The sequence below is a fragment of the Hemitrygon akajei genome, chromosome 2 (assembly GCF_048418815.1).
Source record: "Hemitrygon akajei chromosome 2, sHemAka1.3, whole genome shotgun sequence".
In the NCBI taxonomy this organism is placed as follows: domain Eukaryota; kingdom Metazoa; phylum Chordata; class Chondrichthyes; order Myliobatiformes; family Dasyatidae; genus Hemitrygon; species Hemitrygon akajei.
In genome coordinates, this window is record NC_133125.1 from 76,563,353 (window position 1) to 76,582,275 (window position 18,923).

General features: G+C 46.9%; 1 protein-coding gene across 1 annotated transcript; it reads right to left on the minus strand.

Annotated features, from left to right (window-relative positions):
• Positions 1–8,689: 8,689 nt before the first annotated feature.
• On the minus strand, positions 8,690–18,702 carry LOC140714271 (uncharacterized). The gene is made up of 2 exons (XM_073025350.1): positions 18,600–18,702; positions 8,690–11,769 (listed from the first exon to the last, which is right to left on the minus strand). Exon 2 carries the CDS (start codon positions 11,362–11,364, stop codon positions 10,411–10,413), a length of 954 nt encoding a protein of 317 aa, XP_072881451.1. The 5' UTR covers positions 11,365–11,769; positions 18,600–18,702; the 3' UTR covers positions 8,690–10,410.
• Positions 18,703–18,923: the final 221 nt, after the last annotated feature.

Genomic DNA, 18,923 nt, shown 5'->3' on the forward strand with positions numbered 1-18,923 from the left:
CGAATGCCGAGCAGGACCCAGGGAAGCTCATCCACCCAGTTAGGCCCTTTGAGGCGGGCCATGAGAGCCGACTTTAGGTGACGGTGGAAACGCTCCACTAGTCCGTTCGACTGTGGGTGGTAGGCAGTTGTGTGGTGCAGCTGTGTCCCCAAAAGGCTGGCCATAGCTGACCACAGGCCGGAGGTGAACTGAGCGCCTCTGTCGGAGGTAATGTGGGCCGGTACACCAAAGCGAGATACCCAGGTGGCGATCAGTGCCCGGGCGCAAGATTCGGAGGTGGTGTCGGTGAGCGGGATCGCCTCTGGCCATCTGGTGAACCGGTCCACGATAGTGAGGAGGTGCCGCGCCCTGCGCGACACTGGCAAGGGGCCCACGATATCCACATAAATGTGGTCGAAAAGCCGGTGGGTGGGGTGGAACTGCTGCGGCAGAGCTTTGGTGTGCCGCTGCACCTTGGCCGTTTGGCAGTGCATGCACGTTCTGGCCCAGTCACTGACCTGCTTGTGGAGTCCGTGCCAAACGAACCTGTTGGAGACCATCCGGACAGTCGTCCTGCTGGAGGGGTGCGCTAAGTTATGAATGGAGTCGAAAATGCGCCGCCGCCAGGGTGTCGGGACGACGGGGCGAGGTTGACCGGTGGTGACGTCACAGAGTAGGGTCCTCTCACCTGGGCCTACGGGGAGGTCCTGGAGCTGCAAACCGGAGACTTCGGTTCTGTAACTAGGGATCTCCTCGTCTGCCTGCTGCGCCTTTAAGTCTACCCCTTGGGAAAGGGCTTGAATGTTAGGGCGAGAGAGCGCGTCCGCCACGACATTGTCCTTACCCGAGACGTGCCGGACATCCGTCGTGTATTCAGAGATGTAGGACGGATGGCGCTGCTGGCGGGACGACTAGGGATCGGACACCTTCGTGAACGTAAAGGTAAGCGCCTTGTGGTCCGTGAACGCGGTGAAGGGCCTACCTTCTAAGAAGTACCTGAAATGCCGGATTGCCAGGTATAGCGCCAACAGTTCCCGGTCGAAAGCACTGCATTTGAGCTCGGGTTTGCTGAAAAACGCCAGGGGTTGCCAGCGACACGATGAGTTGCTCCAGTACCCCATCGACTGCCGTGTTAGATGCGTCCACTGTGAGGGCGGTAGGGACGTCCATTCTGGGGTGCACTAGCATCGCGGCGTTTGCCAAGGCTTCTTTCGTTTTAATGAAAGCGGCGGCGGACTCCTCGTCCCAGGTAATGTCCTTGCCCGGACCCGACATCAGGGCGAACAGGGGGCGCATGATTCGGGCAGCTGAAGGGAGGAAGCGGTGGTAGAAATTTACCATACTCACGAATTCCTGAAGGCCTTTGATTGGGGTGGGTCGGGGAAAATGGCGGACTGCGTCTACCTTAGCGGGCAGAGGGGTAGTGATCTGTAGTCTGTAGTGATCCTGTGGCCCAGGAAGTCGATGGTGTCGAGCCCGAACTGGCTTTTGGCCGGGTTGATTGTCAGGCCATATTCACTCAGTCAGGCGTAGAGTTGACGGAGGTGGGACAGATGCTCCTGACGACTGCTGCTGGCTATGAATATGTCGTCCAAATCGATGAAAGCGAAGTCCAGGTCGCGTCCCACCGCGTCCATTAACCGCTGAAACGTCTGTGCGGCATTCTTCAGGCCGAACGGCATGCGGAGGAACTCGAAAAGACCGAACGGGGTGATGAGTGCCGTTTTGGGAACGTGTCAGGATGCATCGGGATTTGATGGTATCCCCGGACGAGGTCTACCTTGGAGAAGATCCGTGCGCCGTGCAGGTTTGCTGCAAAGTCTTGAATGTGCGGCACAGGGTAGCGGTCTGGTGTTGTAGCCTCGTTCAGTCTGCGGTAGTCGCCGCATGGTCTCCAGCCCCCTGTCGCTTTGGGCACCATGTGCAGGGGGGAGGCCCATGGGCTGTCGGACCGCCGTATGATCCCCAATTCCTCCATCTTCTTGAACTCCTCCTTCGCCAGTCGGAGCTTTTCCGGGGGAAGCCTTCGAGCACGGGCGTGGAGGGGTGGTCCCTGGGTCGGGATGTGGTGTTGTACGCCGTGTCTGGGCATGGCTGCCGTGAACTGCGGTGCCAGAACCGATGGGAAATCCGCCAGGACTCTGGTGAAGTCGTTGTCGGACAGCGTGATGGAGTCGAGGTGTGGGGCTGGCAACTGGGCTTCACCCAGGGAGAACGTTTGAAAGGTCTCGGCGTGGACCAGTCTCTATCTCGGCTGTGAGACCGCAAAAAATCCGCACCCAGAAGCGGTTGGGCTACGGCGGCCAGTGTGAAGTCCCACGTGAACCGGCTGGAGCCGAACTGTAGCTGCACCGTACGGGTGCCGTAGGTCCTTACTGTGCTGCCGTTCGCGGCCCTCAGGGTGGGACCCGGTGCCCTGTTGCGGGTGTCGTAACTCGTCGGAGGTAAGACGCTGATATCGGCACCGGTATCGACCAAAAAGCGGCGTCCCGACTGATTGTCCCAGACATACAGTAGGCTATCCCGATGGCCAGTCGCCGTAGCCATCAGCGACGGCTGGCCCTGGCGTTTCCCGGGAACTTGCAGGGCGGGCGATAGCGGCGGGCTTCTGCGCCCCACCGCTGGTGATAGAAGCACCATTGTTCGTTGGGCTCCTCACCCCGGCCTCTGGGGTTAGCGGGCTCTGTGGCCGGGCCTGGTCTGGTTTGCTGCTGGGAGCGTGGCCTGGTGATCTGTGCGACGGACGCCCCACTCTCCTTCTTGGCGTTCCACAGCAAGTCCGCCCGGGCTGTCACCTTCCGGGGGTCGCTGAAATCCGCGTCGGACAGCAGCAGGCGTATGTCCTCGGGCAGCTGCTCCAGGAATGCCTGCTCAAACATGAGGCAGGGCTTGTGTCCTCCGGCCAGAGACAACATCTCATTCATTAAAGCCGTTGGAGGTCTGTCTCCCAAGCCATCCGGGTGCAGTAAGCGGGCAGCCCGCTCACGCCGTGAGAGTCCGAAAGTCCTTATGAGCAGGGCTTTGAATTCCGTGTATTTCCCATCCGCTGGGGGAGACTGTATGAACTCCTCAACCTGGGCCGCTGTGTCCTGGTCGAGGGAGCTCACCACGTAGTAGTAACGAGTGTCCTCCGAGGTTATCTGCCGAACGTGGAATTGAGCTTCTGCTTGCTGGAACCATAGGTGAGGTCGCAGCGTCCGGAAGCTTGGCAGTTTTAACGAAACTGCATGAACAGATACGACGTCGGTCATCTTCGGCCCAAATATCGTTTGGGCCGTCGGGGTCACCAAATGTAGCGGTGTGCTACACGCAGCGCTGAAATAACGACACGGAGTCGGTAAACTGCAGTTAAAAAAGATTTTATCCGAACTTCGCGGCCTCGCTTTAAAGCCTCCCTGATCCCGCCCTCCTCGGGCACGGATGCTGTAGGGGGCACGTATTCACAGTCCCGCGCGGGCTTTTCCCCTTGCTGGTGAAGCAGACTTGGCGCCCTTTTGGGACTGGCCTTTATGCCGGCGCGCTGGCTACTTGTGAGCCGGTTCGGGTGCGCTAGGAAGTGGGTCGCCATACATTATCCCTAGACAACTGTAGAGCTTATTTCTGATTGATTATTACTATACCTGTGCTTTAGATTGAGTTGTGACGACGTATATGATCTGAATGTTTTGTATTAACCATACGTTTGTGCCCCTTTATAAATAAAAACGTTTGAAAATAGTAGCATCAGGCTTCGGTGGCTCCATCTATCTTTGCTGGAAAACTACCCGGTTACTGGGGAACGTAACACTACGTAGCATGCACACCAGGACTACCAAACTCTGAAACAGCTAATTTCCCCAAGCAATAAGTCTGATCAACAACTCCACCCACTAACCCACCTTTTCACACCTCCAAACTCCACTAGTTTATCATTTTCTGTCAGTGACTTTATGGACAGACAACCTGTGTCTTACGTCACTTCATCGACATATGTGCAGTGTATAAGCTGTGGATATATATTTTTATTATTGTGTTTATTTTTGCTGCACTGGAGCCGGAGTATTAATTATTTCGACCTCATTTACACTTGTCTGCTGGAAATGGAATTAAACAACCTTGAATCTTGAATAAACATTTCAGCAGGCTGCAGCATCACATTTCTGTCTCTCAGCGTTATTGCGGCAGAGCGCCACCTGGTGACAATGGTGTCCACAAATCAGGGGGTCCTGTTATTATGGCAAATCACCACCAAGTGGAAGTGTTCTCCACAAAAGAGAGAGGCTTACAGTGGTAAGGAGGGCTGTAGGGAGCTGGAAAATGGCTAAAGTGCTGGACCTCCCCCCAAACCATTCTCCTCACCACGATTCAGGGTGCCAAACTGTCCTCTGTATGAGGCAACACTTCAGCTTGGTGCCTGGTGCAGTCATCCACTGTTTCCAGTTTTCCAGGTGTGGCCTCCTCGATGTTAGTGAGACCCGATGTAGTCTCTGCATTCTGCACTCTGACCTGATGAGATTCTGCAGATGTTGGAGATGCAGAGTAACATACACAGAATGTTGGAGGAAGTCAGGTGGTCTGGCAGCACCTACGGAGGGGGGATCAAGCATAACAGACATTACTCGCTAAGACCCTTCCTCAGAAATGGAAGGGGGTGGGGTGTGCGGAATAAGATGTTGGGCGGAGGAGGAGTACAAGCTGGCAGATGATAGGTGAAGCCAGATAAGAGTGGAGGTGAGTGGGTGGGGGAGGGGCAGATGAAGTGAGGAGTGAGGTGGTAGGTTGAAAATGCAAAGGGCTGAAAACAAGGAATCTGAAAGGAGATGAGTTTCGACCATGGGAGAAAGGGATGGAAAGGAGGTATCAGAGGGAGATGCTCTGCAGTGGACAAGAAAAGAGGTAAGAGGGGAGTCAGAACCGAGAGGGCAGGGTGTGGGTGGAAAAAAAAGTTGAGGTAGAAGTTAAAGATATTGATGTTCATGCCGTCAGGTTGGAGGCTGCACAGATGTATTATGAGGTGTTGCTCCTCCAACCTGAGAGTGCTGTCATCACGGTAGTCCAACAATGATCCAGCATGTTCGAATGGGAAGGGAGAGTGGATATGAAATGATTGGCCACCGGGAAATACATTTTTTTGCGGATGGAACGAATGTGCTTGACAAGTTGGTTTCCAATCCACATCGAGTCTCACTGAGTACAGAAGGCCGGATACAGTAGATGAACCTGGCAGACCCGCAGGTGATGTTTGTGATCCTGAACCGAGTTGAGGGAGGAGGTAAATAGGAACGTGTAGCACTTTCCTCGATTTGCAAGGATACATTCCAGGAAATAGATTAGTAGGGGGAGACGAGTGGGCAAGGAAATCCCGATGGAAAGCAGGGAGTTGGGGCGGGGAGTAGAAAAAGATGTGTTTGATTGTTGGAGATAGGAGAAGTTGTGGAGGTGACTGGAGTGAAGGCAGATTTTCAGGAAATAGAGCAATTGGGTGTGAGATCAGAATCAATGGCGGTGGAAGGGAAACTGCATTCTTTGAAGAAGGAGGACTTCTCTGACAACCTGGAAAGGAAGGCCTCACCCTGTCAACAAAAGTGGTGGAGACGAAGGAAATAGCTTATTTTTTTTTAAAAACAGGAGGCTTAGTCAAAATATCCATGCAAATCAGTAGGTTTACAAAGAGAAAGTGTGAGAGTGTTTTCTGAGACCTGCCATCTGCCACCGGCAGTGTCTTTCTCGGGTCAGCTGTCGCCTGAATGCACCAGGGTGGATGGTGGAGGGTTTTGCAGAGATGGTGATTGCTGTAGGGGTCAGAGGGGCTTACAGAAATGGGGAGTGTTATAGGGCTCCAAAGGGTTTGTGCAACATTATGCTGAGGGAACTGGAGTACCTGAGTGTAGACCCGCAGTCCCTACACTGTATTTCAGCTGCTACTTTTATTTCTTTTTCCAAAGTGCATGACTCTACAGTTCCCTACACTGTATTCCATCTACAATTTTTTTGCCCATTCCTCTAATCTGTCAAAGTCCTTTTGTAGCCTCTCTACTTCCTCAAAACTACCTGTCCGTCCACCTATCTTGGTATCATCAGCAAATGTTGGAACAGAGCTATCAATTCTGCCATCTAATTCATTACCATATAAGATAAAAAGAATCGGTCCCAACACAGATCCCTGTGGAACACCACAAGTCACTGGCAGCCAACCAGAAAAGGTTCCCGTTATAACTAGTCTTTGCCTCATGCCAATCATCCACTGCATTATCCATGCAAGAAACTTTCCTGTAATTTCCTGTCATAACTTGTTAAGCAGACCCATGGGAAGCACCTTTTCAAGGACCTTCTGAAAATCCAGTTCTGAAAGCACATCCTCAACCGATTCTCCTTTGTTGATCTTGTTACTTCTTCAACGAATTGAAAGAATTTCAACATACTTGCTAGACAAGATTTTCCCTTGAAGACAACATGCTGAGAATGGCTGATTTTATCATGTGCCTCGAAATATCCTGAAAACACATCCTCAATAACTTGACTCCAAAATCTTCCCGATCAGTGGGGTCAGACTAACTGGCCTAAAATTTCTGTTCTGTCACCTCTTTCCCTTCTGGAAGAGTGGAGTGATATTTCCAAATTTCCAGACTTCCAGAACCATACCAGAATCCATTGATTCTTGAAACATCATTACTAATCCCTCCACAATCTCTTCAGCCACCTCTTTCAGAACTCTGGGATGTACATCTGGTCAAGGTGCCATATTTACCTTCAGACCTTTCTGTTTCCCAAGAACCTTCTCCCAAGTAATGTAACTTTACACACTTCTGACCACTGACATCTGTACTTCCACTGCTAGTGTCCTCTATAGTGAAGACTGATGCAGAGTACTTATTCAGTTCATCTGCCAGCTCCTTGTCCCCCATTACTACCCCTCCAGCCTTGTTTTCCAGAGGCCCAATATCCACTCTCACCTCTCCTTTACACTTTCTGTATCAGAAGAAACATTTGGTATCCTCTTTAATATTACTGGCTAGCTTAACTTTGCATTCCATTTCCCCCTTTCTTTCTTAGTTCCCTTTTGTTGCTTTTTAAAAGCTTCCTAATCTCCTAACTTCTCACCATTGCTTGATCTGTTACATGCCCTTTCTTTGGCTTTTATGTTGGCTTTGCCTTCTCATTAGCCATAGTTTTATCATCTTGTCTTTGGAATTCTTCCTCTTTGGTACATGTGGTTTATCTTATGCCTTCTGAATTGCTTCCAGAAATTCCAACCATTCTGTCGTCATCCCTGCCTATGTTCTTTACTAAACAAGTTTGGCCAATTCTTCTCTCTGTAATTCTCTTTATTCTACGGTTATACTGGTACATCTCACTTTAGCTTCTCCTTCTCACATTTCAGGATAAATTCCAATATTTTAAGATCACTTGCCCCTGTGGGTTCTTTCACCTTAAATGTTCTAATTATTTTCTGTTCATTGCACAACACCCAATTGAGAATGGCTGATCCCCAGCTGGGCTCAACCAGGAGCTGCTCTAAAAAGCAATCTTGTGGGCATTCTAGGAAACCCTCCTCTTGGGATCCTGCACCTACCTGATTTTCCCAATATATCTGCATGATTATCTCTCATGACTATTGTAATATTGCTGTTTTGGCATGCATTTTCTTTCTCCCGTTGTAATTTGTGGATAATATACCTACTACAATTTGGCGATCTCCAGAAAACTCCCATCAAGGGCTTTTCACCATTGCTATTCTACCCACAATGGTTCTACCCACAATGACTCAACACCTTCCAACCATATGTCACCGCTTTCTAATGATTTGATTTTATTTTTTTACCAACAGAGCCACACCACCCTCTCTCCCTACCTGCGTGTCCTTTCAATGAACATATAAGTATCTGGGACACAACATACTGCAGATGCTGGAAGTCTGGAGCAATACACACAATGTGCTGGAGGAGCTCAGCAAGTCAGGCAGCATCTATGGATGTGAATCAAAGTTTTAGGCCAAGACCCTTCATCAGAACTCTCGACACCCAGCTATCTGGAATATCAAAAAACAATGAAAATAAAAAAAGTGCAAAAGGAATACTTTTAACATCATTTACTTCAAGGTTTAAGAACATTTGCCAAGCAGATATCCATGGTATAACAAATGGAACAGAGAAAATAGAAATCTACAGTACATTACAGACTCTTCGGCCCACAATGTTGTGCCTGACATGTAACCTACTCTAGAAGCTGCCTAGAATTTTCCTACCACATTGCCCTTTTTCTAAGCTCCATGTACCTATATAAGAGTCTCTTAAAAGACCGTATTGGAAACACCTCTACCCCCTTATCCTGCAGTGCATTCCACGCACTTACCATGCTCTTTGTGAAAAAATTACCTCTGACATCCCCTTTGTACCCATTTCCAAGCACCATAAAATTACGCCCCCACGTGTTAACCATTTCAATCATAGGAAAAATCCTCTGGCTGTCCACGTGATCAATATTTTATCCACAGGATCAATGCCTACAACAAAGGCAATAAACACTTTCGCTATACCCATATTAACGTATTCCTTAGGCAAAATATCTCGGTCCCATTCCAATCTGGAAACTTTACAAAGAAAAACAGAAACTGAAATGACAAATTAGGAAAAGACTATTTACACTCAAAGACACTTAGATTAACACTACCGAGGACAGAAGGAGGAAGAGCTGTAACAAGACATTAAATAAAATCACCAATAGTCTGATAAGACTTCTAAAGTATATATTTTCATACAAAATAAACAGGATTCAGCACACCATGCAGGTATATGCAATTCTGATGAGAAATACAGACCAGAAAACTTAATGAGAGGCCAACTCAGAAAAATTAATCATCACTATGGAAGAAAACATTAACCAGTGGAATGAGTATGACCCTCCATGGGAGACATCCCAATGATCTGAGCAGACAAGATGGTGACAAGGAAGCATCCAGCACCTGACTGAGAGTTGGAGACCTCTTCCCAGAAACAGGGGTTCTTGGGGAAATACTGTACAGGACAAGGTGGTTAACATTTTAAAAAATGAAAACTACATAAAAGACAAACAAAACAGGCAATAAATGCAGAAAATGCCAGGAGAAACCAGACACAATCCAACACATTCCAGGATCTTGCAGCAGTTTAACTCAATCTGATTACTTACAAAGGTACAATCAAGTGGCAAATATCATTCACCAAAATTCTGCTTTAAAATACACTCATGAATGCCCTCCATCACTTCATAAAGGCACCATATATTCAAGCCTGATCCAGATTTAGAATCAAAATCTTACAAATTACATGATAATCAATACATTATTTCAGATAGGACAATCCATAGCAAGCATCTGGATATAATATTACAGGATAAACAAGCAGGAACAACTCCCTCAATAGATACAACCATCCCAACACACACATGTTCCTCGACCAATACAGCACCTCACAACAGGTATTGCTTGTGTCATCAGTCAGACAACCAAATTATTTCTCAGTCAATCAGTTTCCAAATGTTGCTACTCTGTCATTCGTTTCCATGCCCCGCTGCTGAGTCCCTTCTCCTCATCATACGTTCCTACCCCGACCATTCTCCAGAGCCCCAAACTCTGCCCTGTGCAGACCCACCTCTGGTTTCTGACCCTGCATCGTTGAACATCCAACTGATGGTTTCCCATTCTGCTTTCAGTCTTTAGAGGACAGGAGTGTTTTCTAACAACCCTTTAGAAGCAGGGAAAATGACCCATAATGTGGAAATGAGTCATGATTAAGGAGGTTAACTACCAATGTCATTCTTCCTCAGCCCAGAGATTAGAGGGGCAAAGAACACTTTAGACAGAACTGCAGTCAGCTCGACTTCTTCAGTCTGCAGAAAATTGAAGGGAAATCTCTTCACTGTTTGGAACCCATCACCACAGGGAGAGCAAGAGATGAACAACAGGGGAGGATTTAAAAGGACTGTCGTGGAACTGAATCACTAGCAGGGTCCGCCTGAGTTGACTCTCTACTGTATACTAGGTGTGTTATAAATTCACTAAGTACCAGAGACAGAGTTTCAAATAGAACTGATTTACTTATCTCAGATTCAGAATATTAAACTCCAGTCCCATTAAAGGTGAATATGCAGCAGAAGAAACTCCTCCTATGCCCAGTGACCAGGGTACAGAACTGGATGTGATGAGCAGCAGCAATAATTGCAGAGTTCAGCACTGACAGTCACTCTCAAAATTGCATTCAGCAATGGTGATGGACAAATATCCAGCATGCAGCTTACTGAAACTTTCTCCCCAGTGTGAACCTGGTAGTGTGTCACAAGGTTAGATTACTGAGTGAATCCCTTCCCACACTCACAGCAGGTGAATGGCCTCTCCCCCGTGTGAACTCAATGATGCACATTCAGTTGAGATGACTGAGAGAATCTCTTCTCAATGTCTGAGCATGAGATCGGTCGCTACCCAGTGTGAACTCGCTGGTGTCTCTGTAGGTGAGATGACCACATGAATCCTTTCCCACATTCACAGCAGGTGAACGGCCTCTCCCCACTGTGAACTCGCTGGTGTGCCAGCAGATCAGATGACCGAGTGAATCCTTTCCCACAGTCTGAGCAGGTGAACGGCCTCTCCACAGTGTGAACTCGCTGGTGTGCCAGCAGATCAGATGACCGAGTGAATCCCTTCCCACAGTCTGAGCAAGTGAACGGCCTCTCCCCAGTGTGAACTCGCTGGTGTGCCAGCAGATCAGATGACCGAGTGAATCCCTTCCCACAGTCTGAGCAAGTGAACGGCCTCTCCCCAGTGTGAACTCGCTGGTGTGCCAGCAGATCAGATGACCGAGTGAATCCCTTCCCACAATCTGAGCAGGTGAATGGCCACTCTCCAGTGTGAACTGACTGGTGTGCCAGTAGTTCAGATGACTGAGTGAATCCTTTCCCACAATCTGAGCAGGTAAACCGCCACTCCCCAGTGTGAACTGACTGGTGTCTCTGTAGGGTGGATGATTGAGTGAATCCCCTTCCACAGTCTAAGCAGGTGAACGGCTTCTCCCCAGTGTGAACTCGTTGGTGACTCTGTAGGTTGGATGACTGAGTGAATCCCTTCCCACAGTCTGAACAGGTGAATGGCTTCTCCCCAGTGTGAACTGACCGGTGTCTCAGTAGGTGAGATGCCTGAGTGAATCCCTTTCCACAGTCTGGGCAGGTGAACGGCTTCTCCCCAGTGTGAACTCGCTGGTGACTCTGTAGGTTGGATGATCGAGTGAATCCCTTCCCACAGTCTGAGCAGGTGAATGGCCTCTCTCCAGTGTGAACTCTCTGATGTACCCTCAGTTTAGATGAACAAGTGAATCCCTTCCCACATTCCGAGCATGTGAACGTCTGCTCCCCAGTGTGAACTCGCTGGTGAGCCATTAGGTCAGATGACCGAGTGAATCGTTCCCCACAAATTCAGCAGATGACCAGCCTCTGGCCAGTGTGAGCTGACTGGTGTATCCACAGGTGTGAAGACCGACTGAATCCCTTATCACCCACAGAACAGGTGAATGGCCTTGTCCCAGTGTGAATTTGCTGATGTACTTTCAGTTGAGATGACCAAGTGAATCCATTCCCACTGTCTGAGCAGGTGAATGGCCTCTCCCGTGTAAAATGATGGACATGCCAGTCGGTCAGATGTCCACGTGAATCCCTCCCCACAGTCTCAGCAGGAAGGATGATCAAGTGAATCTCTTGCTCCACTTCGTAAATATCCAGACAGAGACATCAAAGTGGTGTTTTGTGTTCGAGATTCATGGAGATAATTTCCTTGTCATTTTTAACCTGTAAAAAGATTCATAAAATCCATCAATGAGTGAAGGACAACATTTCAGATGAGATCACTTGAGTTGCCAAGGTGTGATCTGCTATCAAGATTCAAAATTGAAAAACTTTATTGTCATTCTAACCGTACATCAGCTCTGCAGGGCAGAATGAGACAGCGTTTCCCAGGGGCAGTGCAATCATAACATAACAAACGCAACACTAAATAATAAACATAACAATAAGTAGTTAAACACAACAACCACATGTCAGTTAAAATCAAGTTCTAAGTGTCCAGTGCAAGTTAAAAGTGTCTAAAGCAGAGTCAGGTAGAGCAGCTATTTAGCAATCTGACTGCCTGTGGGAGGAAGCTGTTTAGTAGCCTTGTGGTTTTTGTTTTGATGCTCCTGTAACATTTGCCTGATGGCAGAAGAACAGACAGTACATGGAGAGGGTGTGAGGGGTCTTTAATGATGTAATCACAATGTTACAGTGAGGTTCAACCCAAGTTGGTTGGTCTGCACAGCTGTTACGAGGGGTCACAGTTTAAGGATAAAGGGGAAAAGCCTTTTAGGACCGAGATGAGGAAAAACCTCTTCACACGGAGAGCGGTGAATCTGTGGAATTCTCTGCCACAGGAAACAGTTGATTGGTTCATTGGCTATATTTAAGAGGAAGTTAGATATGGCCCTTGTGGCTAAAGGGATCAGGGGGTATGGAGAGAAAGCAGGTACAGGGTTCTGAGTTGGATGATCAGCCATGATCATACTGAATGGTGGTGCAGGCTCGAAGGGCCGAATGGCCTACTCCTGCACCTATTTTCTATGTTTCTATGTTAAAAGGAATTTGAGTGAATGTTAGTATTACTTAAGGTTTTTGTCACAGTCATGGAAAAGTACAACACAGAAACAGGCCCTTTGGCCCATCTAGTTTGTGTTGAACTATTTAAACTGTCTACTACCATACCTCTACCATCCAGAAACCTATACAAACCTCTTAAATGTTGAAATTGAGCTCGCGTGCACCACTTGTGCTGGCTGCTCATTCCACACCTGGATGACCGTCTGTGTGAAGAAGTTTCCCCTCATGTTCCCCTTAACTCTTCACCTTTCACCCTTAATCCATGGTCTCTGTTTGTAGTCCCACTCCATCTCAGTGGTAAAAGCCAGCTTGCATTTACCCTATCCATAACCCTCATAATTGTGGTACATCTCCATCAAATCTCCCCTCAATCTTCTACGTTCCAAGGAATAAAGCCCAGACCTGTTCAATCTCTCCGTATAACCTTAGGCCTCCAGACAATATCCTTGTGAATTTTCTCTGAACTCTTTCAAACTCTTTTTCATCTTTCCTGTAGGTTGGTGACCAAAAGTGCACACAATATTCCAAATTAGGCCTCACCAATGTCTTGTACAAAGTCAACATAACATCCATCTCCTGTACTCAGTACTTTGGTTTATGAAGGCCAATGTGCCAAAATCCTTCTTTCCATCCCTATTGAACTGTGACACCACTTTCAGTGAATTATAGACCTGTATTCCCAGATCCCTTTCTTCAACAACTCTCCTCAGTGCCCGACCAGTCACCGTGTAAGACCCACCCTGATAGTTCCTACCAAAGTGCAATACCTCACACTTGTCTCCATTAAATTCCATTTTCCATTTCTCAACCCATTTTTCCAGCTGGTCCAGATCGCACTGCAAGCCATGATAGTCTTCCTTGCTGTCCACTACACCCCCAGTCTTGGTTTCATTCACAAATTTGCTGATCCAGCTAAGCATGTTAACATCCGGATTACTGATATAGATGACAAACAACAACAGATCCAGCACTGATCCCTGTGGCACACCACTAGTCACAGGCCTCCAGTCAGAGAGGCAACCATCTGCTACCATACTCTAGCTTCTCTCAAAGACAGTGTCGCATCCAATATACTGTCTAATCTTGAATGCTGAGTGACTGAACCTTCTTCACCAACCTCTCATATGAGACTTTGTCTAGTGCTTTGCTAAAGTCCATGTAGACAACATCCACTGCCTTGCCTTCATCCACTTTCCTGATAACTTCCTCAAGAGACTCTATAAGACTGGTCAGATATGACCTACCATGCACAAAGCCATGCCGTCTATCCTTAATCAGTCCACATCTATTCAAATAATTATATATCCGATTCCTGCAAATATGTTCCAATAACTTTCCCACTACTGATGTCAAGCTCACCAACATAAAATTTCCTCATTTATTTTTAGAGCTTTTCCTGAACAGCGGAACAACATTGACTGTCCTCCAATCCTCCAGTCCCTCACCTGTCACTGGGGATGATTTAAATATCTGTACATGGGGCCCCTACAATTTCTGCACTTGTCTTCTGCAGGGTCCTAGGGAATAACTTGTCAGGCCTTGAGGATTTATCCATGGTAATTTGCCTTAAGACAGCAAACACCTCCACCTCTGTAATCTGTACAGGGTCCATGAAGTTGATGCTGCTTTGCCTCACTTCTATAAACTCTGTGTCCATCTCCTGAGTAAATACAGATGCAAAAAAAATCTCCCCCATCTATTTTGTCTCATTGTATGGATTACCATTCTGATCTTCCAGAGGATTATTTTTTATTTCCCTTGAAATCTTTTTACTTTTACCATATCCGCAGAATCCCTGAGGATTCTCCTTCACCTTGTCTGCTGGGGCAACCTCATGCCTTCTTTTTATTTCTTTCATAAGTGTTCACTTGAATTTCCTGTACTTCATATGTAACCCATTTGTTCTCATTTGCCTGTACCTGGTATGCATCTCTTTTTTATTGATCTGGGAGATGAAAGCCAAAGGGGTGATAGAGCTGCACAGTGGGAGGTGGGGGTAGGGGGGGTTAAACTATAGTTGCATGGGAAAGGGAGCCTGAATAACAGAACAGATAGTGGAGGGGTTGTGGAGACAGATGTTGTTCAGACCCCAAAGTCAGGAATGAAAATGTTGAGCATGGTGCAGTGAATATCCTGATCCCTGTATACTTCAATACAAGGAGCAGTGTAGAAAAGGCGGATGTGTTCAGGGCATGAATCAACACCTGGAATTATGACACTAGGACCTGGCAACTGTGGACTGGGACAGGCTGTTTTATGGCAAAGAAATGCAAGAGAACAAATAAGAAATAAATCAGGATGGCTAAAAGAAGGCATGAGATTGCCCTCGCAGAAAAAATGAAGGATAATCCTCAGGGATTCTAGAGGCCATTCACCTGCTGTGAATGTGGGAAGGGATTCACTCAGTAATCTAACCTTGTGACACACTACCAGGTTCACACTGGGGAGAAAGTTTCAGTAAGCTGCATTCTGGATATTTGTCCATCACCATTGCTGAATGCAATTTTGAGAGTGACTGTCGGTGCTGAACTTTGCAATTATTGCTGCTGCTCATCACACCCAGTTCTGCACCCTGGTCACTGGGCATAGGAGGAGTTTCTTCTGCTGCACATTCACCTTTAATGGGACTGGAGTTTAATATTCTGAAACTGAGACAAATAAATCAGTTCTATTTTAAACTCTGTCTCCGGTAATTAGTGAATTTATAACACCCCTAGTGTACAGAAGAGACAGATTAAGAGCAAAAGGATTGCAAGGGACAAAGTTGGCCCTCTGGAAGACCAGAATGGCAATCCACATGTGGAACCAAAGCAGATGGGGGAGATCTTAAATATTTTTTTCATCTCTATTTACTCAGGAGATGGACACAAGGTATATGGGAGTGTGGGAAAGTGGCATTAAAATCGTGGACCCTGTATAGATTAAAGAAGAGGAGCTGTTTGCTATCCTGAGGATAAATCTTCAGGGCATGACAAGGTGTTCCCTCAGACCCTATGGGAGGCAAGTGAAGAAATTGTCGGGGCCCTAGCAGAGATAATTAAATCATCCTTAGTGACGGGGGAGTTATCAGAGGATTGTAGGATAGATAAAGTTATTTCGCTGTTCAACATAGAACATAGAAATCCAGCATACTCCAGGCCATGCAACCCACAATGTTGTGCCAACCATGTAACTTACTCTGCCATTTCCCTAGCGCATAGCCCTCTACTTTTCTAAGCTCCATGTTTTCTAAGAGGTTGTTAAAAGACCCTACTGTATTTGCCTCGACCACCGCTGCTGGCAGTACATTCCACACACCCACCACTGTCTGTGTATAAAACTTACCCCTGCAATCCCCTCGGTACCTATTTCCAAGCACCTTAAAACTATGCCCATCCTATTAGCCATTTCAACCCTGGGAAAAGCCTCTGGCTATCCACACAATCAATGACCCTCATCATCTTATACATCTAAAAAGGCTCTAAACATAAACAACAAAATTATACATTGCTTTGAGGATTTGTTGGAAGTATACAAATTATGAGGGTATGGATAGGGAAAATGCATGCAGGCTTTTTCCACTGATGTTGGGTGGGATGACAACTAGAGGTCATGGGTATGTGGCTTCCCCATTTAGTGAAGATTTAATGGGAATATGTGGAAAACCTCTTCACTGAATTGACCGTGAGAGTGTGGAATGAGAACTCAAATTCACGATTTAAGAGGAGTTTGGATAGGTACCTGGATGGTAGGGACATGGATGGCTATGGTCCCGGTGCAGGTCAATGCATTAGGATCTCACCTGGTCTGTACAAAGCCCTGTATGGTGAAAAAGGCACCTTTTTCACCTAAGACTGTTGAAGAAGTTTCGTATGGTTCCCCAAATCCCAGGAACTTTCTACAGAGGCACACTTGAGAGCATCCTGAGAGTCTGCACCACTGCCTGGTGTGGGAACTATACTTCCCTCAGTTGCAGGACACTGCAGAGAGTGGTGCAGACAGCCCAGCACATCTGTAGATGTGAACTTTCCACTATCCAGAATATTAATATTATTGTGTAAAAAGGACCCGTAAGATCATTGGGAGCTCAGTCACCCCAACCACAGAATGTTGCAGCTGCTACCATCCGGGGAACTGTACTGCAGCATAAAAGCAAGGACCAGCAGGCTCCAGCACAGCTTCTTCCACCAGACTGCTTAATTCATGCTGATCCAATTGCATTTCTATGTTATGTTGAATGTCCTGTTGTACATATTAATTATTATAAATTACTATAAATTGTACATTGCACATTTAGACAGAGACATAACGTAAAGATTTCAACTCCTCATGTTTGTGAAGGATGTAAGTAATAATATCAATTCAAACTCTTCACCATCTGTTCTGTCATTCTGGCTCCAATCCTCCCTGCAACTTTAGTTTAACCACCCACCCCACAGGGAAGCACAAGCAAACCTTACCACTAGGATATTAGTCCCCTCTTGTTCTGTTCCCTAACAAATCCCCTATCACTCCTTTGACTTTCCTCTGTCAGTTAATCCCCCCGCCAACAGTTTCTAAAGTGGTCTAACTGTAGTTGTGGGGGATGGCCACAAGAGTACAATGGCTATTTAACTTAATTCCCCTTCCTGACTCTCACCCAGTTTCCTGTGTCCTGCACCTTGGGTGTAATCCACCTCTCTTTATGTCATATTTATCACCCCCTCCAACTCCCAGATGATCCAGAAGCCATCCATTTGCAGCTCCAACTCCTTAAAGTGCAGCTGAATGCATATCTTGTAGGTGAGGGTGTCAGGGACATTAGAGGTCTCCCTGCCTTCCCATCAATGTCCACTCTAATTTGTAATGACCAGTGTGCACATAATCTTGTGCTGTGCAATTTTTTGCCCAATGACAACAACATCTGGGCAGTAAGTTTTATATTTTGAAGTATTCATTTTAACAGCTAGCAAATCACTGATGATAAGAACTTTGATCTCCTCTGGGTTTGATTGAGTTCATCTGCACTCTCGCACAACCTATGTAGCAGGCCTGTAACAGGTAATGAAGCATTTTCTCGCTAGTTTTGTAGACCATGCATACGTGATTTACTTGCTGAATGACGCTTTAAAAAGTCATATTTCCAAATATCACTCCACTTCTTCCCACTTGCAAAGTCTCCAGCAACTTTTCAATCGTCAGAATACACACAGGTAACACCAGTTTCTGTATTGTACATAAATATTTCCCCTGGACCCTCCCCCAGGTGACTGATGGTGGTGAACTCAGTGATGGCAATGCCAATGAATATGAAGGGAAGGGCAGTAGTCTGTCTCATTGGAGTTTGGCACATTTGTGATGTGAAAGCTACTTGTTGCCCAGGGTAAAGGTGTTTTGATATTATTATGTACCCAGACAGAATGAGTCAAAACATGTTCTCACGGGTAGAAAAGTCCAGAAGAAGAGGAGGTAGAACAAGCAACACACACAAAATGCTGAAGGAACTCAGCAGGCCAGGCAGCATCTATGGAAAAGAGTACTAATGCTGAGTTCCTCCGGCATTTTGTGTGTGTTGCTTGGATTTTCAGCATCTGTAGATTGCCTCCTGTTTGTGATTGGAGGTTGAACAAAGGTGATTTCCTCAACTGGCGATGGAAAAGATTTTGTTCCCTTTCTCCGAGTTCCTAATCCTTGCATTTGGATAGCTGGAGCTCAGCTCTGTCTGAGAGATCCATCGGTTCCCATTCCCTCATCAGCCGGAAGCTCCCCGGGGCCCGTGAACGGATCTAAAAACGCAAATACGAGGAAATCTGCAGATGCTGGAAATTCAAGCAACACACATACAGTTTCGGGCCAAGACTCTACTTCTTCCTTTTGATGCTGCCTGGCCTGCTGTGTTCCACCGGCATTTTGTGTGTGTTCCGTGTACGGATCGTGGGACTGAGAGAGAGGGAAGTGAGCAAAACTGTCCCGGGATTACGGGTCACGGTGTCCGGAGTTGACAACACGTAATCGGTGTTCAAAGTCCATACCTGCAAATCTGCAATAACCTGCATCGATCTCCCGAGGCCTTTTGTGCACTGCGCGCATGCGACATATTATAAACGTCACAACCCTAACGCATGCGCATTTGATCAATACTTCAGCGACGGTGAATTTTTATCGCAGAGCTTTCTGGGTAATCACGATGCCATTGAACGTTTCTGCAAGCACCTGTTCCATGTCCATACCTCAGTACTTTTTTTTGTGTATAGAAGACTCAGCAGCTGTTTTAATGCAGAAAGTGGCTCCCAGAAACAATATACACAATATCCTGCAGCTAATGTCAAAGTACAATCCTCTCACAAATGCAGATA